The sequence below is a fragment of the Periplaneta americana genome, chromosome 3 (genome assembly GCF_040183065.1).
Source record: "Periplaneta americana isolate PAMFEO1 chromosome 3, P.americana_PAMFEO1_priV1, whole genome shotgun sequence".
NCBI classification, from domain to species: Eukaryota; Metazoa; Arthropoda; class Insecta; order Blattodea; family Blattidae; genus Periplaneta; species Periplaneta americana.
This window is the reverse complement of record NC_091119.1, coordinates 55,456,366-55,483,710: the sequence shown is the minus strand read 5'-3', so window position 1 is coordinate 55,483,710 and position 27,345 is coordinate 55,456,366. Positions and strand designations below refer to the sequence as shown.

The 27,345-nt window shown below is 34.3% G+C and overlaps 1 protein-coding gene across 1 annotated transcript in view; it reads left to right on the top strand.

Moving 5' to 3' along the window:
- The window catches only part of tei (teiresias), a 1,182,397-nt gene that overhangs the window by 939,320 nt on the left and 215,732 nt on the right, over positions 1-27,345 (top strand). Inside the window, exon 7 of the mRNA XM_069822616.1 lies at positions 18,043-18,218. Within this exon, the coding sequence (XP_069678717.1) occupies positions 18,043-18,218 (176 nt within the window). The remainder of the gene's footprint in view (positions 1-18,042; positions 18,219-27,345) is intronic.

Here is a 27,345-nt window from a genome sequence, read left to right as displayed (position 1 = left end):
CAATCGTCCTCGACCTTATAAAAAGGAAATAATAAACGAATAATATAAATAAACAATAACTTGTAATTATAAACTACGTAATTCCCGATCTATAATAATTTAGCCATACATATAAAAATAATAAATAAATTATACAATTATGATTCTAGTCTCATTATAACAAATAACAATTAACATTTTCATTTAATCAAAAGAAACAGTTCATTTTATGTTCGGGAAAAAAGAAAAACAATATTTTTATTCTGAAAATGTTCGTTCTACGTCACATGGCGTTGCTGGAGGAAATCTGAAATATGATAGAGTATTTCTTGCTATCATCAGCTGAACAACTACTTTGTGAATCTAATAGTGTATCTCGTAGGTGGCACATAATATTAAACCCATAATTATTTTCAAGACAATTTTTCATTTCTATTGTAATGACACCTATGAAGTTTGTATGGTAATGCGTATGTTTAACTTGGACTGTAACGCAACCGAATGCATAGCAGCACAAGACGTCAACATTTAATGAATAATTCGGGAAAAAGTGTTACACACTCATGTTTCCATAATTATTTAGTAAGAGATGAGTTTACTTTTTTGGAATCATGCTTAATATCCACATTACCCAAATAATACAATAATAACAAAATAGCTCACTTTCTTTAGAACCTAACATATTAATATAAAGTAATAATATTCTTCAAACTATTGACGACTGTACACAGCTCCACAGAATGCCACTATCCGTTGTTTATGTGAACATACTGTGTATCGTCTGTAACGAGCGGGAAAAGAGCGAGAAGCGTGTGAGATATATACCCCTCGCTGCACTCAACTGAATCTGTTGCTTTGGTACGATCTTCCTACCTATGGTAATGACCATTAATACAATGGAATTAATAATGTACGAATATGAAAATCGATGTTTCACCAACAGTAAATCAGATCCAATAACGTTATCATGAACAATATGTTTGTACTGCAGTTCGTATGTTGTTTACCAGTAGCATTTAGGTATAGTGTAATTCATATTAATAAACGTAATTATTTATTTATTTCTATTTGGGTTTCCAACTAGGTATTCGGGCAAAGGCAATGCAAATGGCTCTTGCCAATAATAAGACCCTTGCTGTACCCCATGGAACTCATGATATGAGTATTCAAAGAGATGACCTTGAAGAAGGTGAAATAAAAGGTGTTATTTCAAATGATGACGTAAGCGTAAGAAAACCTGATGCACGTGACAGAAACATAGGACCGTTTGCCAGAAGAAAGCATCGCAGTACACTTAGTGTGCCAGTTGCTTCTGTAGAAGTGCATGATAATCAGAACATAACCTCACATTCACGACGGTTGAAATCAAAATACACTACTTCCATCCCAAGAGGACTGCCCTCTTGTTGCACCCGTGACGCTAGACACCGAGATACGTTAATAGAAGAGGATATTACAAAGCGTACGTTTGACTATGACAAGAAAACATCAATGCCACATGGACGAGATATTACAAAACACATGGATTTTCCCAAGACACACGAAAGAAAAAGACACAGTAAGCATGTTGAGGGAATTGAAAGTGTTTTAATGTCGAAGAAAATGAAGCGAAAGACTGACAAAAGCATATCTAAAAAAATAGAAAGCGATGTCAGTCATTTCAATGAAAACGAGGCAGTTAACGATGATAAACTATTGTCTCTTCGAGATGCATCTTCCATTATATGGAGTGGTCATAATTATTTGCCCCGTTATGAAAGCAAAGCAACTGATCGTGATATTAAAAAACACATGGATTTTCCCAAGACATACGAAAGAAAAAGACACAGTAAGCATGTTGAAGGAATTGAAACTGTTTTAATGTCGAAGAAAATGAAGCGAAAGACTGACAAAAGCATATCTAAAAAAACAGAAAGCGATGTCAGTCATTTCAATGAAGACGAGGCAGTTAACGATGATAAACTATTGTCTGTTCGAGATACATCTTCCATTATATGCAGTGGTCATAATTATTTGCCCCGTTATGAAAGCAAAACAACTGATCGTGCAAATCGTCCACTAGTTAACAATCCTCGTTATCAGATTAAATTTGGTAAAGACAATGTTGAATCCAGTAGCATTACTGGTAGTTGTGTTTCTCCACCTCCTGCAATACGAAGACACTATAAGAAAAGTCACATACTAGGACACACAGAATTGAGTGAGAAAAAGAGACGATTGGAAAAGAATCGTCATCATGATGACTCTCGAAATAACATCAAGAGATGTAAAATAAAAATGAAGTTGTGTAAATATTATGCTGCAGGCACTTGCTCGAAGAAGGAAAAGTGTTTATACCTGCATTCAGAATCTCCATGCAAGTTTTATCACACTGGACTTGGATGTTTGGCAGGAGATCGTTGTAAATCCAGTCATAAGGCCCATAATAAAAATATGCAATCCTTATTGGATACACATGAGAAAACAGCTTCAAAAGAAATTAAAGGTGCTAACAATAATATCAGCACTTCTGTCGGGAAGAAAAGAATACCATCGCTTCTTCAAATAGAAGACCCAATTTCTTCACAACGTTTAATGCAGAACACAATGTTCAGGGAAGACGTTCGTTCTCCAAACAAGTATGACTTGTCAGTCTCTGGAGGAGGAGGTTCTCGTACACCAATGCCTTCTTCACCCGAATGTGATTCACAAAATCAGTATGAAAATTTCTTCGTCATTCAGCCAGGGGACGTGGAAGATCTTCGAGAATCTAATAACGAGAAGGTTCATGATTTAGAAGGTATGAAAGTGAAAAATATAGAACCTGAGACGAAAAACAATAAACAAATTACATCTTCCTATGCACAGCCCATAATAGTCTCACAAGAGTGTTACGAAGGTGGACGGTCAGAAAATAACTTCTTACCTCTGAACCTGCTTAAGAAACAAAGAGAACATCTCCTGAGGATTCAACAAAAACAGAAAGAAGCAACAACCTCAAATATCATAACACATCCCAAGGAGACTAAATTAAATAGAATCCATGATAGAGAGGAAAAGAAAGTTATTGATGAAAGGCATTCGTATTGGAGTGATGAAGAGGATGCGAGTTTGGTAAATGTTCTCAAGAACTTTTCCAGTGAAACGTCATCATTAAATTCATCTAAGCATAAAGAAACCAGTGAGTCTGTAAACAGAATTTTTTCTGTTATTAAACTCCAAACAAGGAATATTAATACTGTCTTCAAAGGAAGTTCTACAACGAATTCCCAATTAGCAGAACGTGTTGATGCCGAGAAACAAGTGTCAATAATGCAAGACAGAGATCTCAGACTTGCTTCACGAGATCGTAGTAAGAATACAATCACAGCCTCAGCAGCAATGTCTTCCAGCTCCTGCTGCACTCAGACTGAAAGACGTTCATCGAAAAACAGGACTAAGATCTGTAAGAACAGACGTAAAAAAATTAGTATTTACAACAGTACTACTAATGGAAAAGAAATAAATGATGACAGTGACCTTAGAGAATTGAGAGAAAGCATGGGACTTCCGTTCAATCCTGTACCCTATCATAAACCTGCCAATGAAATAGATGCTTCATTACATTCTCATCCACCCATTCCGTACAAGTTAGTGGCCATCACAATACCACCACCGAACTTTTCTGGATTAAAAGTGAATAAAGCAGATCCACATGTCCTTAAAGACCCAAGGTTACGCAAACTTTTCCAATTATCATCAAATGACGTGAAAGGCATAGGACCGCTGCCACCCATATGGTCTACAACGTTGTGTGTTACCACTGATTACCAACAACAGAATAATGGAACTACAGAAACACGTAAAAGGAATATTATTATAGACAACTCCAGTTCTCCAGCTAAGAAAAAACATAAACCCGCCATGATCCCTATTACAGATATAAATTCTGCTGCTGAATTATTATCTTCTAGATTTACAGAAGATATGAACTGCAACAAACCAGCAAAGACATCACAGCCATTCCAACTCAGCTTATGCCAAAGACCAATTCATGATATTACAGAATTGGTAAGTAAAGTGAGTGCTGATACAGACCAGAAGGTAATGTTACCTTCTACCAACATGGACACACAAAGCCAAAGAGTAAGGTGAAGAACCGAGAGAACATGCAAGTGACCAGAAGTCTTTCACTCTTACTGCTGATAAAATGTGTCATAATTAGATGAAGATGTACTGAAGGATTTGTCGGAAAGTTTATTTGTCATTTAATTTGAGCAATTCATTCCCTTGTATAGGCCTACATAAATTAAATTATTTATGTAACTTTTTCTTTATTATATATTAAGTAGGCTAAATCATTATTGATAAATAGTGTTTGTGAAGAAAACAATTTCTTTTGTAAAATCAGCTGTTGTTCACATCTTCAACAATAAAGTTCTTCAATACTGTATAAAAATCCTGTTTTATGTAGAATTTTGAAATATACGTTAATTTGACATAGCTGTGGATATACACAACGTAGCTTTGGGTTTTATAATATTTAATGTCTTAAGCAATGTATATACAGTATATTGTGTTTATAATAGACAATGTAACTTTTCATGAATACCTGCGTGAAGTCAAGTCTGAAGTATAAAGTCATTAAAAAATAATTTGTAGATATAGCTTCAGTTTTCAAATTGTTCTATATTGAGAAGTCTAGTTGCCTGTGTTATTTGTTTAGCCTACCTTAATCAGAAGATAACACTAAAATTTTCAAATAACTTATTAATATTCCCATTCTGTCACACTATTTAAATATAGGCCTAACATTAAACACAGAAACACTATATTTATTTTGAATTATTAAGAAATTATAATATTTGCTTTATTCTAATTTTGTGAACAGTTGCTCCTTTGTCCTCAAAAATTTCAAATGCAGAAGAACGAACTCCATTTTGCTAAAGAGTGTCGGAAATTATTTTCAAGGTTTGAAATATATTAAAGATAATTAATTATGTAAAATGTTTCATTTTACTAATCCACAAAAAATTACTTTATCCTTATGAAGAGAAGTGTAGCAGCTCATATACATGTCACTACATAAATGTATAGGATCTCTTACAAGGAGCACAGAATTTACTATATTTACTAGATTATAATATATACAGTAGCGGCACAAAAAACTGGACCGACTGAATAATCAAAGTCCCCGAAATGAGCCACTGTGCATGCCACTCCCGCATTCACAAGATAGCGAGTAATCTATTGAAATTGTTGTAGTTTCGACTGCTGACGTAGCCCCTGTCGAAAGCCATTAGAAAATAAGCTGGTAAAATTCATGTTCTGGGAATAAGTTAATTAACTAGTAAAATATTGCTGCAATCGAAACGTTTAGGAATAAATTTGAATAAGGAACAAAAAATGTTTCTTTCCCAGGGAGGATTCGAACCACGAAAGTCTTAGTTACCAGTCTATCGTGCTCTGGAGTGAACAAGGCTCTGAAATCAGCCATAAGGATCGTTCCGGTTTTTTTTTTTTTGCCACTACTGTACACATTTCAGTAAAGTTTTCACCTTCAAAACTGAGGTGCATGTTATAGTCGGTGGCGAGTTCTATTTACAAGAAATAGTGCATCTCAAATGCTTATGTGTTAGTGCTTTGAGAGAATGGTAATCAAACATATGTCAGTGATGATTCGAATTTCAACTGGGACATGGTGACGGGAGACTTCAAATTCTGAAGATGGAAGTGGGACAGAATGTGGTGCATAAAGTTTGTGCAACCACCTTCTGCACTATCAGAAATATTGCTGAGCGCCATTCTCTTTCTAGAGACATAGGTTGCACCGTAAGATGGTGTGATAGGAACTGCATGAAAATAAATATTTCCGAAACTAATATTACGCCCTTCACTAAAAAAATTAGCTTAGTATATTCACCGTACTTTAGCGAAATCAAACCCAAATTAACAGTACTGGTAAGTCTTACTTATGTAGTTATGGCTTTTAAAGAACCCGGAGGTTCATTGCCGCCCTCACATAAGCGCGCCGACGGTCCCTATCCTGAGCAAGATTAATCGAACCTCTACCATCATATCCCACCACCCTCAAATACATTTTAATATCATCTTCCCATCAACGTCTCCGCCATTCAACTTACAATGGTAAGTCTTAATGTAAAAAAAAAATAACAATAACTTGCCGTATAGACTAACAGTAAGCTTCAGTTTCATAAACATTATCTTTTATTGACTCCATTTTATAGCCTCACAATGAAAATGTCGGCTTTAATACAATCCATAATTAAGTTTTTTCTACATTTGATTTACTGGTAATACTTTTCTTCGTTTAGTGAGATCCAAGCTGGTTCCGTAAAATTATGAAATATTGAAGTCAAATTCATAATATCATCTTTTTTCGTATATTTTTCCTGCCCATGACTCGTTGTCAGAAATGATGTAGTTAATAAACTAGTCTGTTAATTGCACTTTTATAGTTTGTATTTCCTTACGAAGATTAGGTTCTAGATAAAAACAGGACAAAGATGAATTTTTAGGTCCTCTTCTCTGGTTGATTTTCCTATAAACATGGGGTCTTGCTGGACTTTTGAATTATTTGCGGTGAAAGAAGAACGATGCAAAAGAAATGCGAGTACTTAAATATAAGTAAAATCTGTTAATGCAAGTGTCACGGTTCATATTTCTGATGTCAAGATCTTGACTCCCTTCTTTCATTCAACATCCTTGAAGGCAATAGTTTACTGTAGCTAATGTAGCATGAGAAACCATTGTATTGTCTACCATAAAATAATAAGCTAAGTATCTTTCCCGGCGTTCAGATGTATTCAAACGGCTAACTTGTATAGCAAAAATTATGATGGCTTTGTTTCTTAAATTAGAAATTGTGTTATCTCTTAGTAATTAATTCATAATTTATTACCAAATCCCTACAAGCGATGCTGCACAGATGTTTATAGAATCGGGACAAATTGACGCTTACGCCTGCCGCCATGTTTTGAGAAAAGCTAAAGCTCGTTGCTTAATGTTTTAATTAGGGATGATGAAATAAACAAGAAAAGTTTTAATTAACGATGATGAAATAAAAAATAAACATGAATAATTTTAAAAGGAACAATAATTATTGAATGTACAATTTTCAAATTTGAATTTTTTAGTGATTCGTACTTCAGTTGATGACATATTGGACGTGTGCGTAAAAGAAGTGAACTCGTTGATGTATATGGTGTATTCCTCAACTTATTCAGGATTTCCGAATAGTGTTCTTCATTTATTTGTAAATAGGGTTTCAAGGAAGATGCATAGCTATGACCAGTGATGGTTATGAATTCTTGTTCTTGAATGCCAATGCGAGTCATATTTGAAACTGCTGTGCATCGACTGGAGTGGTTTGTAATTTTCTGTTTTTTTTTTCTTTTGTTTTCTTTTGTTTGTTTGTTTGTTTTTTTTACGTCCAGACCAGTGCAGTTTGAAATGTTGGCAAACAAAGAAACAAATGCTAGGGCAGTGATAAAAGCAAACAAATGCTAGGGAAGCGATAATATTAAACAAATGCTAGGGACGCGATAAAATTGTGCGATAACACCCATGATTTGTTGAAAGGCGTCCTTTCGTACCGTTTTATTGGTCAAAAGTAGTATGACGTAGTAAAAGTGTAATAGTCATTATAAAATATTGGAGAGTATTTTAACTCAATGTAAAGAACGTAGAACTATTTAATCACGTTTGTGTAGCTTTTAACGAGAATTGCTCCTATAGTATTTTAAATATGATTACTCGTATTTCTTTGTGTGTAATTTTATATGGTATTTCTTTGTATGTAGAAGAGAAAGAATGAGCTATCAGAAAGAGAGTTTATTTCATGATGGTTAATATCATACGAATCTAGACACGGACGTTCATCTCAGACTAAAACAGTCTTGTGATGGTGACTAATATTTGCGGGCGAGAGCTATTTTATGCCCGCTGCGCGCGCGCGGAGCTCTTTTACCTGTAAACATTGCTAAAGGATGTACAGATCTTAGAAAACAACGCATCATGACGGAAAGGAAGCGCTTAAAGCTTTCAAGGAAGAGTGGAAGATACAATATTTTTTGCTTCGAACATGGTGATGAAGTCCAGTGTTTGTTGTGTAAAAAATATATCCTTTTCAAAAGAAAAAAAAGCAACATAAAACGGCATTATGAGACGCAACATGAAAAAAATATACTCATTATTCAGGAGAAAAGAGAAATAAATTCATTTCGGAATTGACATCGAAGGTAAATTAATTTACATTTGGGTCAGCAGATAGTATCTAGATTCCTTTTATTTCTTTATTTTAAATATATTATTGATGTTTTGTTTGTTGCTTGTTTCTGGATATTTACTTTTATTAGACTACGTGTTTCTTTAATTTAGAAATAATATTTCATCTTTGATTGCACTTTAACTTATACTATTACTAAGCTCAAAAAGCCAATTCACTTTTATTTCAATAACTATTATCAGGTTTTTTCTCAAATATGAACTAAACATTTTCAAAACTTTGATGCAAGGAGCTTTTTTAGTAACGTCAATATAAAATATACTTAAAAATATAATTTCTAAACTATTAGACCTAATTGCACATAATTTTGTACAGATGATATTATTATAGATCTGTTTATATAGTTTAAATTTCACAAATTTTGGCCGAAATTGTGGAAGTTTTAAAAGTCATACCTATCCCCTTAAATGATTGACCCCAAAAATTACGATGGCTCTGAATATCTTAATTTAATCAATTTGTTTTTTTCGTGTTACGTGCATCTCACATATCACTCTAAGAAAACTCATTACATAATCACGACTGGAGAGTAAAGACTACATTTTCACAATCACACAATCAATATACTCTATTTCAATCAATATTGTCATTATTATTTTTTCAATAAATACTCAAAGTACTTAGAGATCACACACGTCGAGCAGGTAGACCCTATTAGTTTCTCCTAACCATTAAGTGAAGTATTTACATTATAAATAATTGCTGTTAACAAGAAAATGGTTCCATACAATTAACTTTTCGTATTTCTCTTTTTTTTCCTAAAAAACCCTTCCCTTTGCGATTTGTTTGTATATGTACATGTATATTAAATAACTGAATAATTAGCCCTATTACATAGCCAGAAATTTAGTAACGCAAGTTATTGTAATAATTGCTGCCTTTATTCACTGCATGTGCATGTATATCCCTGACGTCTACGTTACGACGCTATGTAGGGGATGAGCTATGCGCTCGTGATCAAGGTCGAGCTCTTCTACCATGACTGGAGCTAATATCGTCTCATCCCTGGACTAAAATCTATCTTCCCTCGCCATACCCATTGGCGATAGTCACGGCACATGATAAGGTCACAGAACAGGTCTTGTACTTCCGTCATACGTGTTTCACATTTACACTAAAAAGAAATCGAAAAGCATATGTTAATAACGTCATTTGGTTACTGATCCTGCTCGATATACAACACACAGAGTGGAGTTGTGAGGTGAATAGAATCTGTTGGGTTTTGGGCCTTAGTGTTACCAGAGAATCGGGCAAATCCAATCAGGACAGATAATTCCGTATGCCATTGGGGTCTCGTCTGATGGCGTACTCGGATTAGTAATAAAATAACCCGTGTCTAAGCTCGAATAATATTTAAACATGCAACCATAGACACTGTTACAAATGCTGCCAATTTGCACGTACACATTCTGAACAACTTCGCATAAAGTTGTCGTTTACCCGGTGAAGTTCATTGTTGGAGACTGGTGTTTTCTTCATCCGAATAGTAATCTTCCGATTCCTCCGACGTGTTGCAAATAACTCCTGTGAACCACCTCTCCTATGTTTCCTAATAAAAGATTAGTATCAAGAAGGTGGTACATACATTCTTATTAGCAAAGCTTGGAACTTGGGGACTTGTGTCTTTGCTCGTGGCTAAGCGACCGGACTTCAATGTCAAACTCCCGCTTCCATCATGGAGGTACAATCAGATCTGCTATAAAAGTGGTTTCTGGCAGGAACAACATATTGATAGTAGATTATGGTAGGTAATTTTGTAACATATTCATTCATTCATTCATTTATTTTATTCCATAGATCTTACATGAGCAATGAAGCTTTAAGATGTGGAACATGTCTACATTTTACATTATTACAATTACAATTTTTACAAATTTTTATAGTTTTACAATTTAGTAATTTTCTACAATTTTTACAATGTTGTACAATTTTTTTATATATACTAGTTTCTATATATATATATATATATATATATATATATATATATATATATATATATATATAGAAGCTAGTGGCTTGTGCAGCAAATGCTGCAAACTAAGTCCATAAAAAAGTTCAAATAAAAATTGTTGAGATTTATTTTCAATGAAGAATACCAGACATTTTGATAGTTATTTGCTTCCATAATAGTGAAACATACTCCCTCTGAATGTTTCTTTTTTGCCAAATACTTTTCCTTGAACCTATCCGTCTTCAGTTCTTGAGTTTCAATGCGAAATCGCAAGTAACAATGTCAGGTTGATCAGTGGGTTTTTCGTGTGGGAGTAATGGAGTAGCTATTTGAGGTCATTGCGGATTGTAGGTGAAAGTTAAGGAAATGTAAGGTTTGTCATTCTTTGAACAAAAGACTTAGCATCTTGGTATAGCTGCTGCATGTTTCGTGAACTACCCTAAAATGTAGAGGGCAGAATCACTTTTTCCCACTAAGAGATCTTGCTGAGGTGATCAAGAGACTACAAAATCTTGTGGGCTCTTATTTTATCAGTAAGTAATACCTTTTGGTCTTTTCTTAGGAATTGTAATTTTTGCGCTTCCTCCAGACAATACTGATCTACCAAATACTGCTGGATTAATTTGTGTAGCAATGAATGTTATCCCGTATATTTTCTGTAATATAGGCTGTTGTGAGGAATCTATTGCTGAGATGTGGAAAATGAGGCGAATGATATGTCAGAGTTGTAGAATCATATATGCGCCCTAAATAAAATTGTCCATCGTAAATCGTTAGCAGTTTCAGTGTTTCATTCGTTGCTGGTTGCGGGAAATAAACTTACTCATCACGATAGCAAGAAGTGAAATGGCCTGCTATTTTCCCTGCAACAAAATATGCTTGGCAGCGATCACAAATCTAATCGATTAAACCAAAGAAATATGAAATTAATTTTGATGTAGTTTAAAGACGCAGCTAAAATAGGAAGTATGACTCAATTACTACCAAGGAAAATTAGAGAATCAGACATATAAATATCTATATCACACTGCCATTACATAATATATGAAAAAGGCCCACACCACTTGATTAATAACAATAAAAGTATTTCATTTTTAATAACAATATTGTTACCTTACGTAAATGTTATAGTTTTCAGTAACATAAGTTTATATTTAGCCGTTACTCAGTAAATCATAGAAATGAAGATTTAATATAAAATATTCTTTCTCTGCGTCTACTTACATAAAGCTCCAAAAGGTTTCACTTTCATATCATCAGTATAGCATTATGTGTTATATTAACTATAATTTCTAATGGTAATAATGTCATCAAACATTCTTAAGTTTTGTAGTTCTTAATATCCAATACACAGCTGTACTCAAAAAACTACAGACCAGAGAATCAGACCTGTAAATAATTATTTTTTATACGTTATCAAAAAATTACACAAATGAAGATTGCATTATGATGTGAAAGTATCTGAGCCATCTGAACTCTATGTCAGCAATCCTGTAGGTAATGGCCTTCGTGTAATAGTCTATTGTTTATTGTAGTGTATGTTTTGTTTTATTCTGAAATACAACACAGCCGACTTGATGCTCGCTTCGCTCCTACAAAAAAGCGAAGGGAACATCAAGTCGGCCGTGAATGCAATTAATTAGTTCTCAAAACTGACGAAAGATGGATTTTGGAAAAAAGGAAAATGATGTAGGAAAATTGACATTTCACTGAAAACTACTATTTTTCTGAAAAACTTTGGACTCCAAGCTCAAAATGAGAGGTCATTTAGTAAAATTCGTTCAGCCGTTTTCCCGTAATTTCCATTACCAGTTCAAATTATATATATATATATATATATATATATATATATATATATATATGTATATGATTTACTGTTCTGCTCTGTACATTTTATTGCAGTGTATGACTACGATTTTCGAATACATAACTTCTTCGTCTGTTAGTTAAACATGATTTGAAACGAGAAAAACTTATTTGCACTTCACATGAAGTGACGGGAGCAAACTTAAAATACTAAATGTTTTCACTGTCACTGTTTTCTGTTCGATTTTCAGCAGTTACTACCTGATCTCGTATCTGAGAAAGATAAGTATATATTAATTTTTCTCGAAAATAGTTTTCAATATGTGTGTCACTACTAGGACAGGTCCCTCTATGACTTGATCCATGGCTATGGACAAATTTTCCACCGATTTAAGGGACTGCAATATCTTTCACCGTTTCTAGATTATGTGTGGCACAACTTACAGAATATGAACTCTCCATTCGAAGAAAATGATGTACCTCCTCCGAAGTCTTTCATGAAATTCTGTACCTAAAAAAAAAAAAAAAAAAAAAAAAAAAAAAAAAAAAAAAAAAAAAAAAAAAACGTATTTTCAGACTTGTATAATGTCCATTCAAATACATGTATTTTCTAATTCCTCAAAAAGACCGTTTACCTGTAATTCTGTGAATGTCATTGGCTTCTACAAGACACAGTTTCTTCGTCCGTCTTCTTGTTATTCGATGTGCCCACTTTCTTAGTACATACAACTGTCGCTGAGCACTTTCAGTGTGAGTTTGTGTGCGTTGTACCTGTAACCTTACTCATGCACACGACACACAAGTCCCCAAGTTCCTAGCTTTACGTCATTACATTTTTATGTTAGTAACAATTTATTCCTCTATCATGTTGCTTATGGTATTACTGTTTATAGCTTTATTTTCTTGCATTTTCTCGTCATGCGTTGTATTAGAGACATGGAATGAGCTCTGGTATTAGTTCTGATGAGAGGAGAAATTTTCTTATGGAATTTCTGTTAGTATATGGGACACGTTACCACCTCGTAGCCTTGAAGAATTTGGAGGGCTATAGCAAGTAGCGAAATCCGGTTTGGTACAATGTAGTTATAATGACTGCGACGCATGGTACTGGCAACAAGTTAGCCCAGTATTAGTTAGGACAGTCATGTCAACTCATGCCCATAGCCTGAGCGCTTTACAGCGGAAAGGAATGACACAGACGAAAAAGGTAGTATATACCGCTTCGTCGAGCCATATACAGGGATGGCCAGCATTGATTCAATGGATAAAGGGAAGAGAACTTATTAAAACTGTATCCATGTTAATTTTTATATTTTTCTGAGAAGTATAATTGCATTATAAGGATGTAAGTTTTAATTTTAATGCTAATTTTTCACAAGTTCGCTTTTTTTTTATTCAAAAGGAATATTTTCTCAACTTTTCTTTAATAGAAACTGAAATTTTCAGATAAAGGCCTATTTATTTAGTAGCCTTACAGGTACTGAAACAATGTTCTCGTAAATATAATATAAACTTACCGTAAATACGTATTACTGAAGATAGTGTATTACAAATTCTGAAAATATTCGCTTGGAAAATGTTTGTAAGGAAATGAATTAACAAAGCAACTACTGTTACATCATAAACAAAAGATATGTGCCCATGTTTGTAAAAAAAGTCAGCTCTATAGCTTCAGCAGAATTGGAGAAAATAATTCAAATATGCTGATGATAGGAAGTTCCGCACCAATATCACCCTAAAAGCATAATGCGATAACAGTTTTGTTATGTAATATTAGTTACAGTTAAACATAACATAGGTAACATTGCTTTGTACTGTAATAGTGTTTCGATTAGTTTATTTATTACGTTTATAAGGCTAAAGATACCATCAATAACAATTCCAACTTACCATGTCATCTCAATCCCTTTCTTCTGGATATCATTTTCTTCATGAATGAGTTCACACTTGTGGAGTAACGGTCAGCGCGTCTGGCCGCGAAACCAGGTGGCCCGGGTTCGAATCCCGGTCGGGGCAAGTTACCTGGTTGAGGTTGTTCCGGGGTTTTCCCTCAACCCAATACGAGCAAATGCTGGGTAACTTTCGGTGCTGGACCCCGGACTCATTTCACCGGCATTATGATCTTCATTTCATTCAGACGCTAAATAACCTAGATGTTGATACAGCGTCGTAAAATAACCCAATAAAATAAATTCATGAATGATGTGATTCATTCACTTAGTACAGTATAGTTGTACTACTATAGAATTCATGTGAATATTCCTTCTTAAATCTTTATTATGTTATTAACGTTTATTAAGAAATTGGTGTAAATACTTGTTTTACAAACAATATAGATAATATTAAACAGAAAGAAGCCTTATAAAAAATAACGACAAAATTTCACGTTCCGTTAGAAGTTTGTACATTACTGTCTTCTTAATCCAACAGGCTGCTTATTCATATACATAACCCTTCCTCCTTCCATACCTAGCGCTTTATGCCCGCACACAATGTTTAGGTCAGAAAAATGCGCTTGCTTTGACATTACTGGCTTAGGTGATTGATCACTTCTGCTGAGGCATGTTGACATGAGACCAGCAGTCAGTCGAACTTGGCCCTTCATGTCCTGTGGTGCCAAGGATTTTAAAATTACTCACAAGACATATGTGTTGTCTAGTATCAGTCAGCTACATTCAATTTTTTTTTAAATTGAGTTAATACTGTATTTGATATCTCTGTAAGTTTTTCTGTAGATCTGTGAAGAGTTAAGTTGCAAAATTTGTATCATTCCGTTTAAATTAAAGGGTGAAGTTCACGGTTAGGTGTAGAGTAAGTTACATCCACGTATGCAGAGAGTCTTGAAGATATGAATTTGTTTTTTTTTTCTTTTTATTAAATTTAATTACTTGTATTCAACTAGTCTGTATTATCTACATGTTCTTCACTTGAAATAATTAAATAGTTAGCATAATTAAAATGATAATAATTGACATTTTGTGCATAATTTCATGCTACATTGCAAAAACCGCTAAATCCAAAATTTTGGGTTCTGAACCAGCTACTTACTTACAAATGGCTTTTAAGGAACCTGCAGGTTCATTGCCGCCCTCACATAAGCCCGCCATCGGTCCCTAACCTGTGCAAGATCAATCCAGTCTCTATCATCATATTCCACCTCACTAAAATCCATTTTAATATTATTCTCCCATCTACGTCTCGGCCTTCCCAAAGGTCTTTTCCCTCCAGCCTCCCAACTAACACTCCATATGCATTTGTGGATTCGCCCATACGTGCTACATGCCCTGCCCATCTCAAACGTCTGGATTTAATGTTCCTTATGTTAGGTGAAGAATACAATGCGTGGAGTTCAGAGTTGTGTAACTTTCTCCATTCTTCTGTAATTTCATCACTGTTAATCAACATAGTTTCCTAAGAACCTTACTCTCAAACACCCTTAATCTCTATTCCTCTCTCAAAGTGAGAGTCCAAGTTTCACAACCATACAGAACAACCGGTAATATAACTATTTTATAAATTCTGACTTTAAGGTTTTCTGACAGTAGACTAGATGACAAAAGCTTCTCAATCGAATAAAGCAGACATTTTCCATATTTATTCTGCCTTTAATTTCCTTCCGAGTGTCATTTATATTTGTTACTGCTGCTCCAAGATATTTGAATTTTTCCACCTCTTCAAAGGATAAATCTCCAATTATTATAATCCAAATAAAAAATATATTTCCGCCAAATGTCAGAAAGCTAGCAAATTCAGATTTTCAGTATATGTTTTTCTATGTAGTAACTTATGGTGCCAAAGTAACGAAAATGTTTATAAAAATCCGTTGTTAAAATTAGTTTTTTTGTTTCTCCTGTAAAATTTTATAAAATGGATGTAGCTGATTTTTATGAAATAATTTAATATGAATTCAAGTAAGTTGCACTTAGTTTCCTGCATATGCATAACAGTCACTATCAGCAATCCAAAACACATTAGAGTTCATTTATAAATTGTGCGTTTTAAGTAGCATGGCTGACCAGAGATTGAAACTTTAGCACATGTCTTGGGATTCTGTGAACAGGGATTGGTCTTGAGGAACTCCAGACATCATCTTGTAAGGTCCGAAATTGCTGCCGCATTAAGAAATAAGGGCTGGATAGTAGAAGAAGAAATCTCCTGTCTAGCTGAAAATGGGTCAACGAGACGAGTAAATATTTTAGCGTACAATGCTCACACTAAACAGGGCATCATTGTGGACTCCAAGATACGTTTTGAAGTAGAATGTCATCAGTCAGCCGAGGTCCACCTTGAGAAGAAGTCGATCTATGAGCCTACAGTCAACTATTCCAAGCTGAAATATGCCTTAATTCACGTTGAGGTATTCGGCTTGCTCATAGGTGCTCGAGGGACTACGAGTATACTAGCTTTTTTCGAAGATTTTCGACGGCAGTTTGCTCTGCCAACATCTCTGAGGGATGACATTGTGATAATTGTGTTAAAAAAATCCTTCCAAATCCTAATTAATCACATGATGCCACATTAATAGCAATTGTAATTTTTCACGTCCTTTTCTTTGTTTTCCTTCTTTAAAATTTAATATCTATGTTTACGTATGTATAATAATTTTTTTTGAGGATATACTGAGTCCGTAAGGGCTACCCTCAATGGGGGGCGGTATATTATTATTATTATTATTATTATTATTATTATTATTATTATTATTATATAGGTAATTATTTCTTCACTAATCGACATAAAACAGCATTTGTCGAAAATCTTCATGTGCATTACGTCTACACTCCCACACAAATAACGTGGTAGTGTATTTTCTATGGCGTAGTTCCTGCTTATAACATATGAGATTACAAGAAACCTTATTTTCTAAAATACAAAAAATTTCTCTTCTACGTTGTACCTCCTAAGCACTTAATGCTACAGATTTTCTTGTAAGTCAATTCATCAAACAACTGAACCCAGAGAGTGTTTTCTTATCCCCACATGTGGCGCTAGAGAATGTTTTGTTGTTATACTGTATACAGTCCCTTTATATAAGACTAGCCGTACCCGTGCGCTCCGCTGCACCAGTTAGAAATAAATATAAAGTAATTAAATAATTAAAATAGGACGTTTGATCCAGGGAACATTCGTGTTCGATAGAAGGATAAATAGTTTAATATGTTACTTAATTTAAATTGTATTTAAATAATTAAAATGCGGTCATTTTGGTCCAGAGGGCAATCATTTGGTGCAATGACAATTCCTTTAACATGTTTCTAAATTGTTATTACATGCAACCATAGTTTAATGAAGATTGATATATCATTTAGTTTTAATGTGTATACTTTATATTACTTGCTATATGTTTCAGAAGTTACTGTAATAACATTGTAGAATTATATCCATCTAGAGAAACTACACTTTCCAATGGTGAAATAATGATTAAACAATTAATTTGCTTCCGATATAACTTCATACAAACACAGAAACATTCTCTGTAGGCTATGTTTAATATATTTCGATTGTTGTTGTCCAAGGCTCCTTATAGATGAAGTCATTTGTTTTTATTCCAGTACAGCGCCTTAGATGGCGTTGTTAATGTAATTTTAAAACTCATTTATCTCATTAAATATCAGTTCTACCAAAATTTTGTGTAGAATAAAACTTATCGGAAATTATTTTTAAAGAAACTTTTGTCATGTAACATTTTTCATGAAAATCAATAATAAGCGAGATATTTCGATTTATTTAATTTAAGCCCCCTTATAACCCCCCTTTTAAATAAAGTATTTTGAATGCCATATAGCCTAAAATCTAAGTTACAACGAACTTAATTTATATTCCAATTTTCATATAAATCGGTTCAGCCATTATCTCGTGAAAAGGTAACAAACATCCAGACAGACAGACAAACAAAAATGTCAAAAAAGCGATTTTCGGTTTCCGGATGGTTAATTATACATGTTAACACCAATTATGTTTGGAAAATCGAAAATTACCAGAAAAATTTTGGCTACAGATTTATTATTAGTATAGATTACAGAAATGTTTTCTCTCTCTGCAGGTCGTCCGGCAGTGTACCCAGCCAACAAAACCTTGACCGCCATGATGGGGCAGAGCCTGTCTCTTACTGTGGAGTTCTGCGCCAACCCACCGGCCTCCAGGACAGTTTGGCTCACGGACTCGCGCGTCTTGAGGCCTGGCGAGGTCACAGATACGCTCGTCGCCCACAATATCACGGTGAGTTCATCTGGGTCATTTTATACATCATTTTAACAATATGCTAGTGATGTCATGATTTTTTTGGGGTTTTTATGCTCGACCATGCCGAAATGTAGTAATTATACACCTGGTAGCAGCCCCCTAATGGACCTCATTAAAGTACACCTATTCATTAAAGTTCAGGTGTTCCACCAATCAGAAAACACCATTGTAGCAATATGAAAGCGCAAGTATCGATTATTCTCGGATATGCAATCGAAAGACAACTAGTGAAACGTCACGGAGGCTGGAAATCCAATACTGTCGCAGAAGGTTATGTTCTGTTACTATAATAATTAGCGTTAATTGTAAATAATATTCAAATAAATTCAATTTGTCATCTCGTTTTTCAATCTCTAAATCAATTTCAAGGTTATATCAAGATTAATGTTTATTTTACTCTCTAGATTATATCAAGGTCAATGACATTTGTTTCTCGGAAAAAATCAATACTTTCGCGTCTGCGCACACCTCACAATTTACGAGATATTGCACAAGGTCAGTTCCGCTCCCCAGTCAGATAAGAATAACATGAATACTTATGAATAATTTCATGTTAGAAATATAGTGGAGCATAAAAAGTCGTATGAAACTTGCCTATAATGGTAATAAGACGCTCGTATGAAAATTATGAAACTCGCTTGCACTCGTTTCATAAACATACTAGCGTCTTAATTACTACCATTATAGGCTCGTTGCATAATGTACTATTAATATAATAATGGTATTATGAAAGTAAATTAAACTACCAACTATGACCGCCTTATAATTAATATTTTAAAATAGGTGGCAATTACATGTTATCCATAATTTAAAATATTCTGGACACCCTATATGAAATGTCATCGAAACTAAAAAGACGCCATTGTAAACATGAACAACCATATTTTAATACCTTAAAGACTAATTCGAATAATATTAAGAGATGCTCATAAAAACACCTCATTGAAAAAAAAAGAAATAGTTTTATATTCGAATGCAACAATTTAAATTCATGCGAAAAAATTATTAATTTTTGTTCCGACGGTTGAAAATCGCTTGCTATGTGTGGCGGTCGCAGCGTTCGCGAGACTTCGTAACGATGAGCAATCTCAAACGTCCGTTTTCCTGACCATGATCGGTCAACATTCTGTACGACGGGAGAGCCTACCTGCTGAGCTCCTTTGTTCCGGTGAGTTGTCTATTAAAAACTGACATATTTGAGTTAACATTCTGAAATTTTCACAGTGAAGTCACTATACTCTAAAGAATTAAACACATGTTTTTTTTTCGTCTGTAAAGATGAATTGCATTTTGTTTTCTATATATTTTTTTAATTATTTTACGGTGGGTAACTATTTACAAAATTATATATATATATATACATATTTTCATTTTGAGGGCATTTATAAACAAGGCTCTCCTTTTTCGAATTGCATTGAAATCACATTTCCATCTTCTTTTACATAGTAAGAAAACTTCAGTGAATTAAACCGTGTTCTTTGCTAAACCAATATTTTAAATGCTGATTGCTGCCAAACAATGGAAGGATATAAATACAATTACTTACTTACTTACTTACAAATGGCTTTTAAGGAACCCGAAGGTTCATTGCCGCCCTCACATAAGCCCGCCATCGGTCCCTATCCTGTGCAAGATTAAGCCAGTCTCTATCATCATACCCCACCTCCCTCAAATCCATTTTAATATTATCCTCCCATCTACGTCTCGGCCTCCCTAAAGGTCTTTTTCCCTCCGGTCTCCCAACTAACACTCTATATGCATTTCTGGATTCGCCCATACGTGCTACATGCCCTGCCCATCTCAAACGTCTGGATTTCAAGTTCCTAATTATGTCAGGTGAAGAATACAATGCGTGCAGTTCTGTGTTGTGTAACTTTCTCCATTCTCCTGTAACTTCATCCCGCTTAGCCCCAAATATTTTCCTAAGCACCTTATTCTCAAAAACCCTTAACCTATGTTCCTCTCTCAGAGTGAGAGGTGGGTCCCTATCACCACGGCATGGCGCGTCCTCAGGTTGCGGATAGAGGAGACGGCCTCCAGATATGGAGGGTAGCTGCGAATATATTGAATAAGCAGTCGTGGACAGCCGATAAGGGGTGGTCCTCCAGCTTGGGGGTTGGGCGAAGGGCTAACAACCCATCACCGTAAAAAACAGCTTGTTACGAATTCCTACAATAAGCCTCGGAATAGGACTGATTCTCTGGCACGACCACAGCAAAGGAATAAGGTTTTGAGATTTGGCACTTGGAACGTAACTAGTCTTTATAGAACAGGAGGGGTAACATTAGTAGCAAAAGAACTAGCTAGATATAGAATAGACTTCGTAGGAGTACAAGAGGTTAGGTTAGATGGGAATGGCATATCACAAATAGGAGATTACTTGTTGTATTATGGGGAAGGAAACAATAATCACCAATTAGGAACAGGATTCTTTGTACATAAAAGAATAAAATCAGCAGTAAAAAAGGTCGAATTTATCAGTGACAGGTTATCATATTTAGTACTTAAGGGTAGATGGTGCGACATCATAGTTATAAATGCTCACGCCCCTACAGAAGAGAAAGACGACTATATAAAGGATATAAATACAATATTGCGTGAAATTCATATTTAGAAAATACAAAGAACTTTACTACAATATTTTTAACTTTTGAGACATCACGGTTCAAAAACATACTTTTTTGCATGTCATGACTCGTCCGTGTTCATACTTCCTTAGATTAAATCTGCATTACTCACAGATTAAAAGCAGTTGAAATAGTCCGTTCCGGAATGAAGGCCAGTGTTAGAAATGCGATTTCATATTAGCTACTGTACTCAAACGTCTGTTTGCCTATATGATAGCGTAATAATATTATGATAAATCGTAGTCACCTGAATAACATAACATCATAGTAGTCTGAATTCAGGCATATCAGAGTCATCTGGATCAGGGTTTAAGCCACAATTGCATTTGTCGCATTTTACTACTCTACTTCTAAAAATGTAAATGTGCAAAAATGCGACTACCACATTGGACTTCAGAAACGAAGATGGTAAAGGAGAACATGAAATCTAAAATGTGTATGAACTAATCAATTTTGGAGAATTTTAATGTAAATGAAATGCTAATTGAATGGGCAATATTCAAAAAGATATTGAGCAATAGATGTTCAGAGATGAATTTCAAACAGTTGGTGCAATTCATGTAAGTTAAGAGAAGAAATTTCTTCAATTGATTTACCTAATTCCATCGTTTACTGTAAATTGTGAGCGAGGATTTAGTTGCATGAATCTTGTAAAAACTGGAATTAGAAACCGTCTTTTAGTAAAAACAAGTTAGCACTCTGCTAACAATAAATCTTGAAGGGCGTACTAGTAAAGAATTTTAATGCTTAGAGTGCCCATCAAATAACGTATTTTAATGTGATGTAAATTCAGCAATAATTGATTCTAAACATACCTACGTGTAATGATTTACTTACATAAGTATATCTAGAGTGTGGTAAGATGGATTAAAAATAATAAAACACCAAGAAACGAATTACATAACTTTTCGTTTGTGCATACTTCATTAATTTTATCTTTCTGCACATTTATTTATAATATAGCATAAGCATTTCGCAATTTGCACAAATATCATTTTAATTTGTGCATTTTTTGCGACAATTATTTGTTCTCTAACTTAAACGCTGGTTTAAAGCCCTTATAAAATCAAATCTAATATATCCCATTAAAATCAGGGACAGAAAACACTTCGGATATTTGTTTGTCTTTCACTAATCCATAATTTGTGTACCTGGCATGATATGGAACGAAAACTAGGTTAGTTGTCAATTATTAACCTATAATTACACCCAAATTAACCTACGTTTGTAAATTATAATTTAATAACAACCTATTAATGGTATATTACTACGTACATTTATTAAAACATATTATAAATATGTGTAATGTACATATCCATGAGTTTGATTACTGGATCACAGCTAATTCGCCAACAATATTGTGATGGGTCATTTCATACACTGCTAAATACAAAACAATTTTTTCTAGCAGGCGTATCATCTAGCGAAATTTATAAGCCTGTACTTGCTATTTGGGAAAAGGAAATTGTACCAACATAATAGAAGGAGTCCATAATTGTACCTATTTTTAAGAAGGGGGACAAGACTAACTGTGGCAACTTTCGAGGAATATCACTTTTGTTGACGTCGTACAAAATTTTGCCCAATATTCTTTTGAGAAGATTAACTTCGTACGTAGATGAAATTATTGAGGATCATCGTAATAGTCGACTATTGATCAGATTTTTTGTATTCGACAGCTATTGCAGAAAAAATGGGAGTATAAAGGTACAGTACATCAGTTATTCATAGATTTCAAAAAGCCATATGATTCGGTTAAGAGAGAAATTTTATACAATATACTTATTGAACTTGGTATTCCCAACAAACTAATTCGATTAATTGAAATGTGTCTGAGTGAAACTTACAGCAGAGTCCGTACAGGCCAGTTTCTATGTGATGCTTTTCCAATTCACTGCGGACTAAAGCAAGGAGATGCACTATCACCTTTACTTTTTAATTTCGCTCAGGAATATGCCATTAGGAAAGTTTAGGATAACAAAGAGGGTTTAGAATTGAACGGGTTACATCAGCTTCTTATTTATGCAGATGACGTGAATATGTTAGGAGAAAATCCACAAACGATTAGGGGAAACACGGAAATTTTACTTGAAGCGAATAAAGCGATAGGTTTGGAAGTATATCCCGAAAAGACAAAGTATATGATTATATCTCGTGACCAGAATATTGTACAAATTGAAAATATAAAAATTGGAGATTTATCTTTCAAAGAGGTGGAAAAATTCAAATATCTTGGAGCAACAGTAACAAATATAAATGATACTCGGTAGGAAATTAAACGCAAAATAAATAAGGGAAATGCTGTTATTATTCGGTTGAGAAGCTTTTGTCATCTAATCTGCTGTCAAAAAATCTTGAAGTTAGAATTTATAAAACACTTATATTACCCGTTGTTCTGTATGGTTGCGAAATTTGGACTCTCACTTTGAGAGAGGAAAAGAGATTAAGGTGTGTTTGAGAATAAGGTTGTTAGGAAAATATTTTGGGGGCTAAGAGGGATGAAGTTACAGGAGAACGGAGAAAGTTGCACAACGCAGAACTGCACGCATTGTATTCTTCACCTGACATAATTAGGAACATTAAATCCAGACGTTTGAGATGGGCAAGGCATTTAGCACGTTTGGGCGAATTCAGAAATGCATATAGAGTGTTAGTTGGGAGGCCAGAAGGAAAAAGACCTTTTGGGAGGCTGAGACGTAGATGGGAGGATAATATTAAAATGGATTTGAGGGAGGTGGGATATGTTGATAGAGACTGGATTAATCTTGCACAGGATAGGGACCGATGGCGAGCTTATGTGAGGGAGACAATGAACCTGCGGGTTCCTTAAAAACCATTTGTAAGTAAGTATCAGTGTCAACACAAATTTGTAACACTTCATGATAGATAATTATGAAATAGACAATATATATTAAATTGGCATGTGTTTAAAGTTTAGGTAGAATTCTATGCAATAAATTGTAACTTATACCCAAATTATCCCGACCCTCTAGTAATTAACTGACAAAAAACACACTTAGACTGTTGTACATTAATTAATATCAGGATCATCAGATTTTAACTAAAATAGGATGATAAATTGAAGTGCTAAACCAGCAAAGGCATACGAAGCCTCGTGTGTTTCGATAAGTTTTACTTGGAATCTTCTTACATGGTTTATTTCACATGCCCTTAATAAAAATTGTGGAATCTACCGCTCTACTGTTTCTTCAGAAGCAGAATTCATGTTACATGTTTTTAGAATTGAAACTTTCTAGGAATATGTTATTTATGATCCTCACCAAGATAAAATAATAGAAACATTCTCAATAGTGGGAAATAAGAATTTTTATCGTAAAGAGGTCTTGCCTTAGTTTTGAAGATGCTGAAGTAAAAGAGTTAGGCACAGTACAAGTGCAAATAGAGACATAACTCTTCAGCTTCATTCTCAACATAGGCGAAAAGATAATATTGCTGACGACAAGAAAAACTTTTGTTTCTGCAGAGTCGGAGGGTTTACGGAATTGCATATGAAATCAAGCAATTAAAACTTACACAAAGTTCAGACCACACTAAAACTGTATCTCTCGGTTTACTTATGAAGGTTGGAAAAGCTTTTTCACAATGAAATTTATTGTGATTACGTAAACTGTGCGAAATTGTTAGGTAACTGTTAACCTCATGAGCACTACCAAATTGAATGCAACACTATGTAGTGTGAATGGCAATCATAGATTAAAGAAATATAACATTTATTCAATCAAAATCGTTATCTTTACTTCGAAGTTAGCATTGTTTTCCGATTATATTATTTACCATTGCAAAGTGCTTTAAACATAACCGAGATTGAGGTTTTCAAGAAAATAACATTTTGTGCGAGATCGTGCGTATTTGCTTGGTTTCCGCACAAAACCAATCCGCGGAAAGTCTAAAATTCCACATTCAGTATTCCCAACATAACACACATAACAATTTCCCTCTTCTTACCGCTTAAGTGACATATTGATTTTACTGCTTTAGGCTTTTAACATATTATTTTTAGAGGCGTCCAATATAGTAATAATTATAAATTGGAGACTGACCACTGCAATTTCACCTAAATTGCACTGTTAATTATTGTTTTTAAATATTTGCAAAAATTAAGTAAACTCTACAACTCCACTAAAGTTACTGCATTCGTGATTCAAGTAACATTAAGGAAGCCGTGAAAAAATCAACAAGATTCCAGACTCATCATGGCGGCTACTTCGAACGAAGGAGATGTGGATCTTGAAGTTGAAGAGGCTTGGGAACAAGGCTGTGCTTATTTGGTTCCCGACAAATCCAGGGCAAGGTATGAAAGAGCCTATAATAAATTCATAAATTGGTTGGAAGGGAAAAAAAAGAGAAATTAATGAAAAAAACAATGCTTGCTTATTTCGATGTCAAAGATATTTTCCATTTCTAAACATCTCCTTGACCGGCAAAATTAAACTTGCCGATGTTATTACTGCAATATGTTATATAAATAATATTGTTAAAATATTAAAATTAAAAATAAATCATTACATAACCTTACAGTTTGTTTTCAGTTAGCATTTATAGACTGGGGGGAAAAAATACAGACGTACACGTATCACACAGACGTATCACGGCCTGCTGGAGTATAGTAAACACAGAAAACATTTTAAAGCAACAATGTTGAAGATAGATATTTTTGTTTTGCAAATTTGCCGTCATTGAACAGAAACCAAGATGGAGATTTCATTGCAACTAATTAGAAATTCCTCTTTCATGTATGTAATAAACGACCTTCGCACAAAATAATGTACGATACACGAGCGGTATGTTTTCTTTCAATTCTCGGAACTTAAAAACGCTCAACTACGTTTCGCTTTTTCAAACTTTTCCTCGAACATGAAAACTTCAACATACCGCTCTTGTAACGCATATTTTACTATTACAATACCCTTGACATTTAAAAAACTGGATTTCGATGTACAGCTATTAGTTCCAAAATTTTCCTATATTTGCTTTATTTATTTATTTATTTATTTATTTATTTATTTATTCATTTATTTATTTATTTATTTATTTATTTATTTATTTATTTATTTATTTATTTATTTATTTATTTATTTATTTATTTATTTATTTATTTATTTATTTATTTATTTATTTTCTCCCCATCTATCATTTCGGTGTCGAGTTTTGTATTTTCTTCTACTACACATTATACAGTGTACCCACTCTCTGCTACACCATTTGTGAGACGTGACAAAGCATATTGAGTGAATCTACTATATCTCCTGAGTCAGATGTTGAAGATGATTAGAAATTTGATCAACATGGCGCATTGGAAGCGAGCAGAAATAAGCCAGTGTTGGGTATTAAGTATGTCCTCCAACAACCGCGCTATATCGGATTTTTACTATACTCTGATTAACTGACTGTCAAGAATCATTTTTTCAGGATCAGAGACGGTGAAAACTTTATCAACTGCAATGATTGTCTAGCGCCTGGATGAAAGGAAGGTCCAGCATTTGCTCTTAATTGGTTCAGGGAAAACCCGGGTAAAAGTCTTAACCTGGTAACTTGTTCCAACCATAATTTGAACCCGGGTCTGCAATTCGCAGTTCGACAAGCAGACCAAAACTCTAGCGGTGGACTCTTTGTCAGGGTTTAAGCCACAGTCGCATTTGTCGCATTTTGCTACTCGGCTTCTAAGAATGCAACAAACTTTGAATGTAAATGTGCAAAAATGCGACAGCCACATTGGACTTCAGAAACGAAGATGGTAATGGAGAAAATGAAATCAGAAATGTGTTTGAACTAAACTGAATTTAAATGAAATGTTAATGGCATGGGAATGTTCAAAATGGTATTGAGCAATAGATGTTCAGGAATTGATTTCAAAGAGTCGGTGCAATTCATGTAAGTTAAGTGAACAGTTTCTTCTAATTGATTTATATATATTTCATCGCATACTGTAAATTGTGAGCGAGGATTTAGTTGCATGAATCTTGTAAAAACTGGAATTAGAAACCGCCTTTCAGTAAAAAGAGTTAGCATTCTACTAACAATAAATCTTGAGGAGCTTACTAGTAAAGAATTTCAATGTTTAGAGACTGCCCATAAAATAACGTATTTTATTGTGATGTAAATTCAGCAGTAATTGATTGTAAACATACCTACGTCTAATGATTTACTTACATAAGCATGTCTAGAGTGTGATGAGATGGATTGAAAGTAATAAAACTCCAAGAAACAAATTACATAACTTTATCTTTCTCCATACTTATTAATTTTATATTTCTGCACAATGTCCGCCGAGTTAGCTCTGTGGTAGTGGTGTCTGCCTACAAAATACTGTAGCCGGCCCGGGTTCGATCCCCGGCGGGATCAGAGATTTTCTTGTGAAATTTCTACCTCGGGACTAGGAGAGATGGCGGTGCACAGCTTCTAAGCACTAAATTGTGCAGCAATATGCCTGGGTTAAATCCCAAATCTCTCCGCAG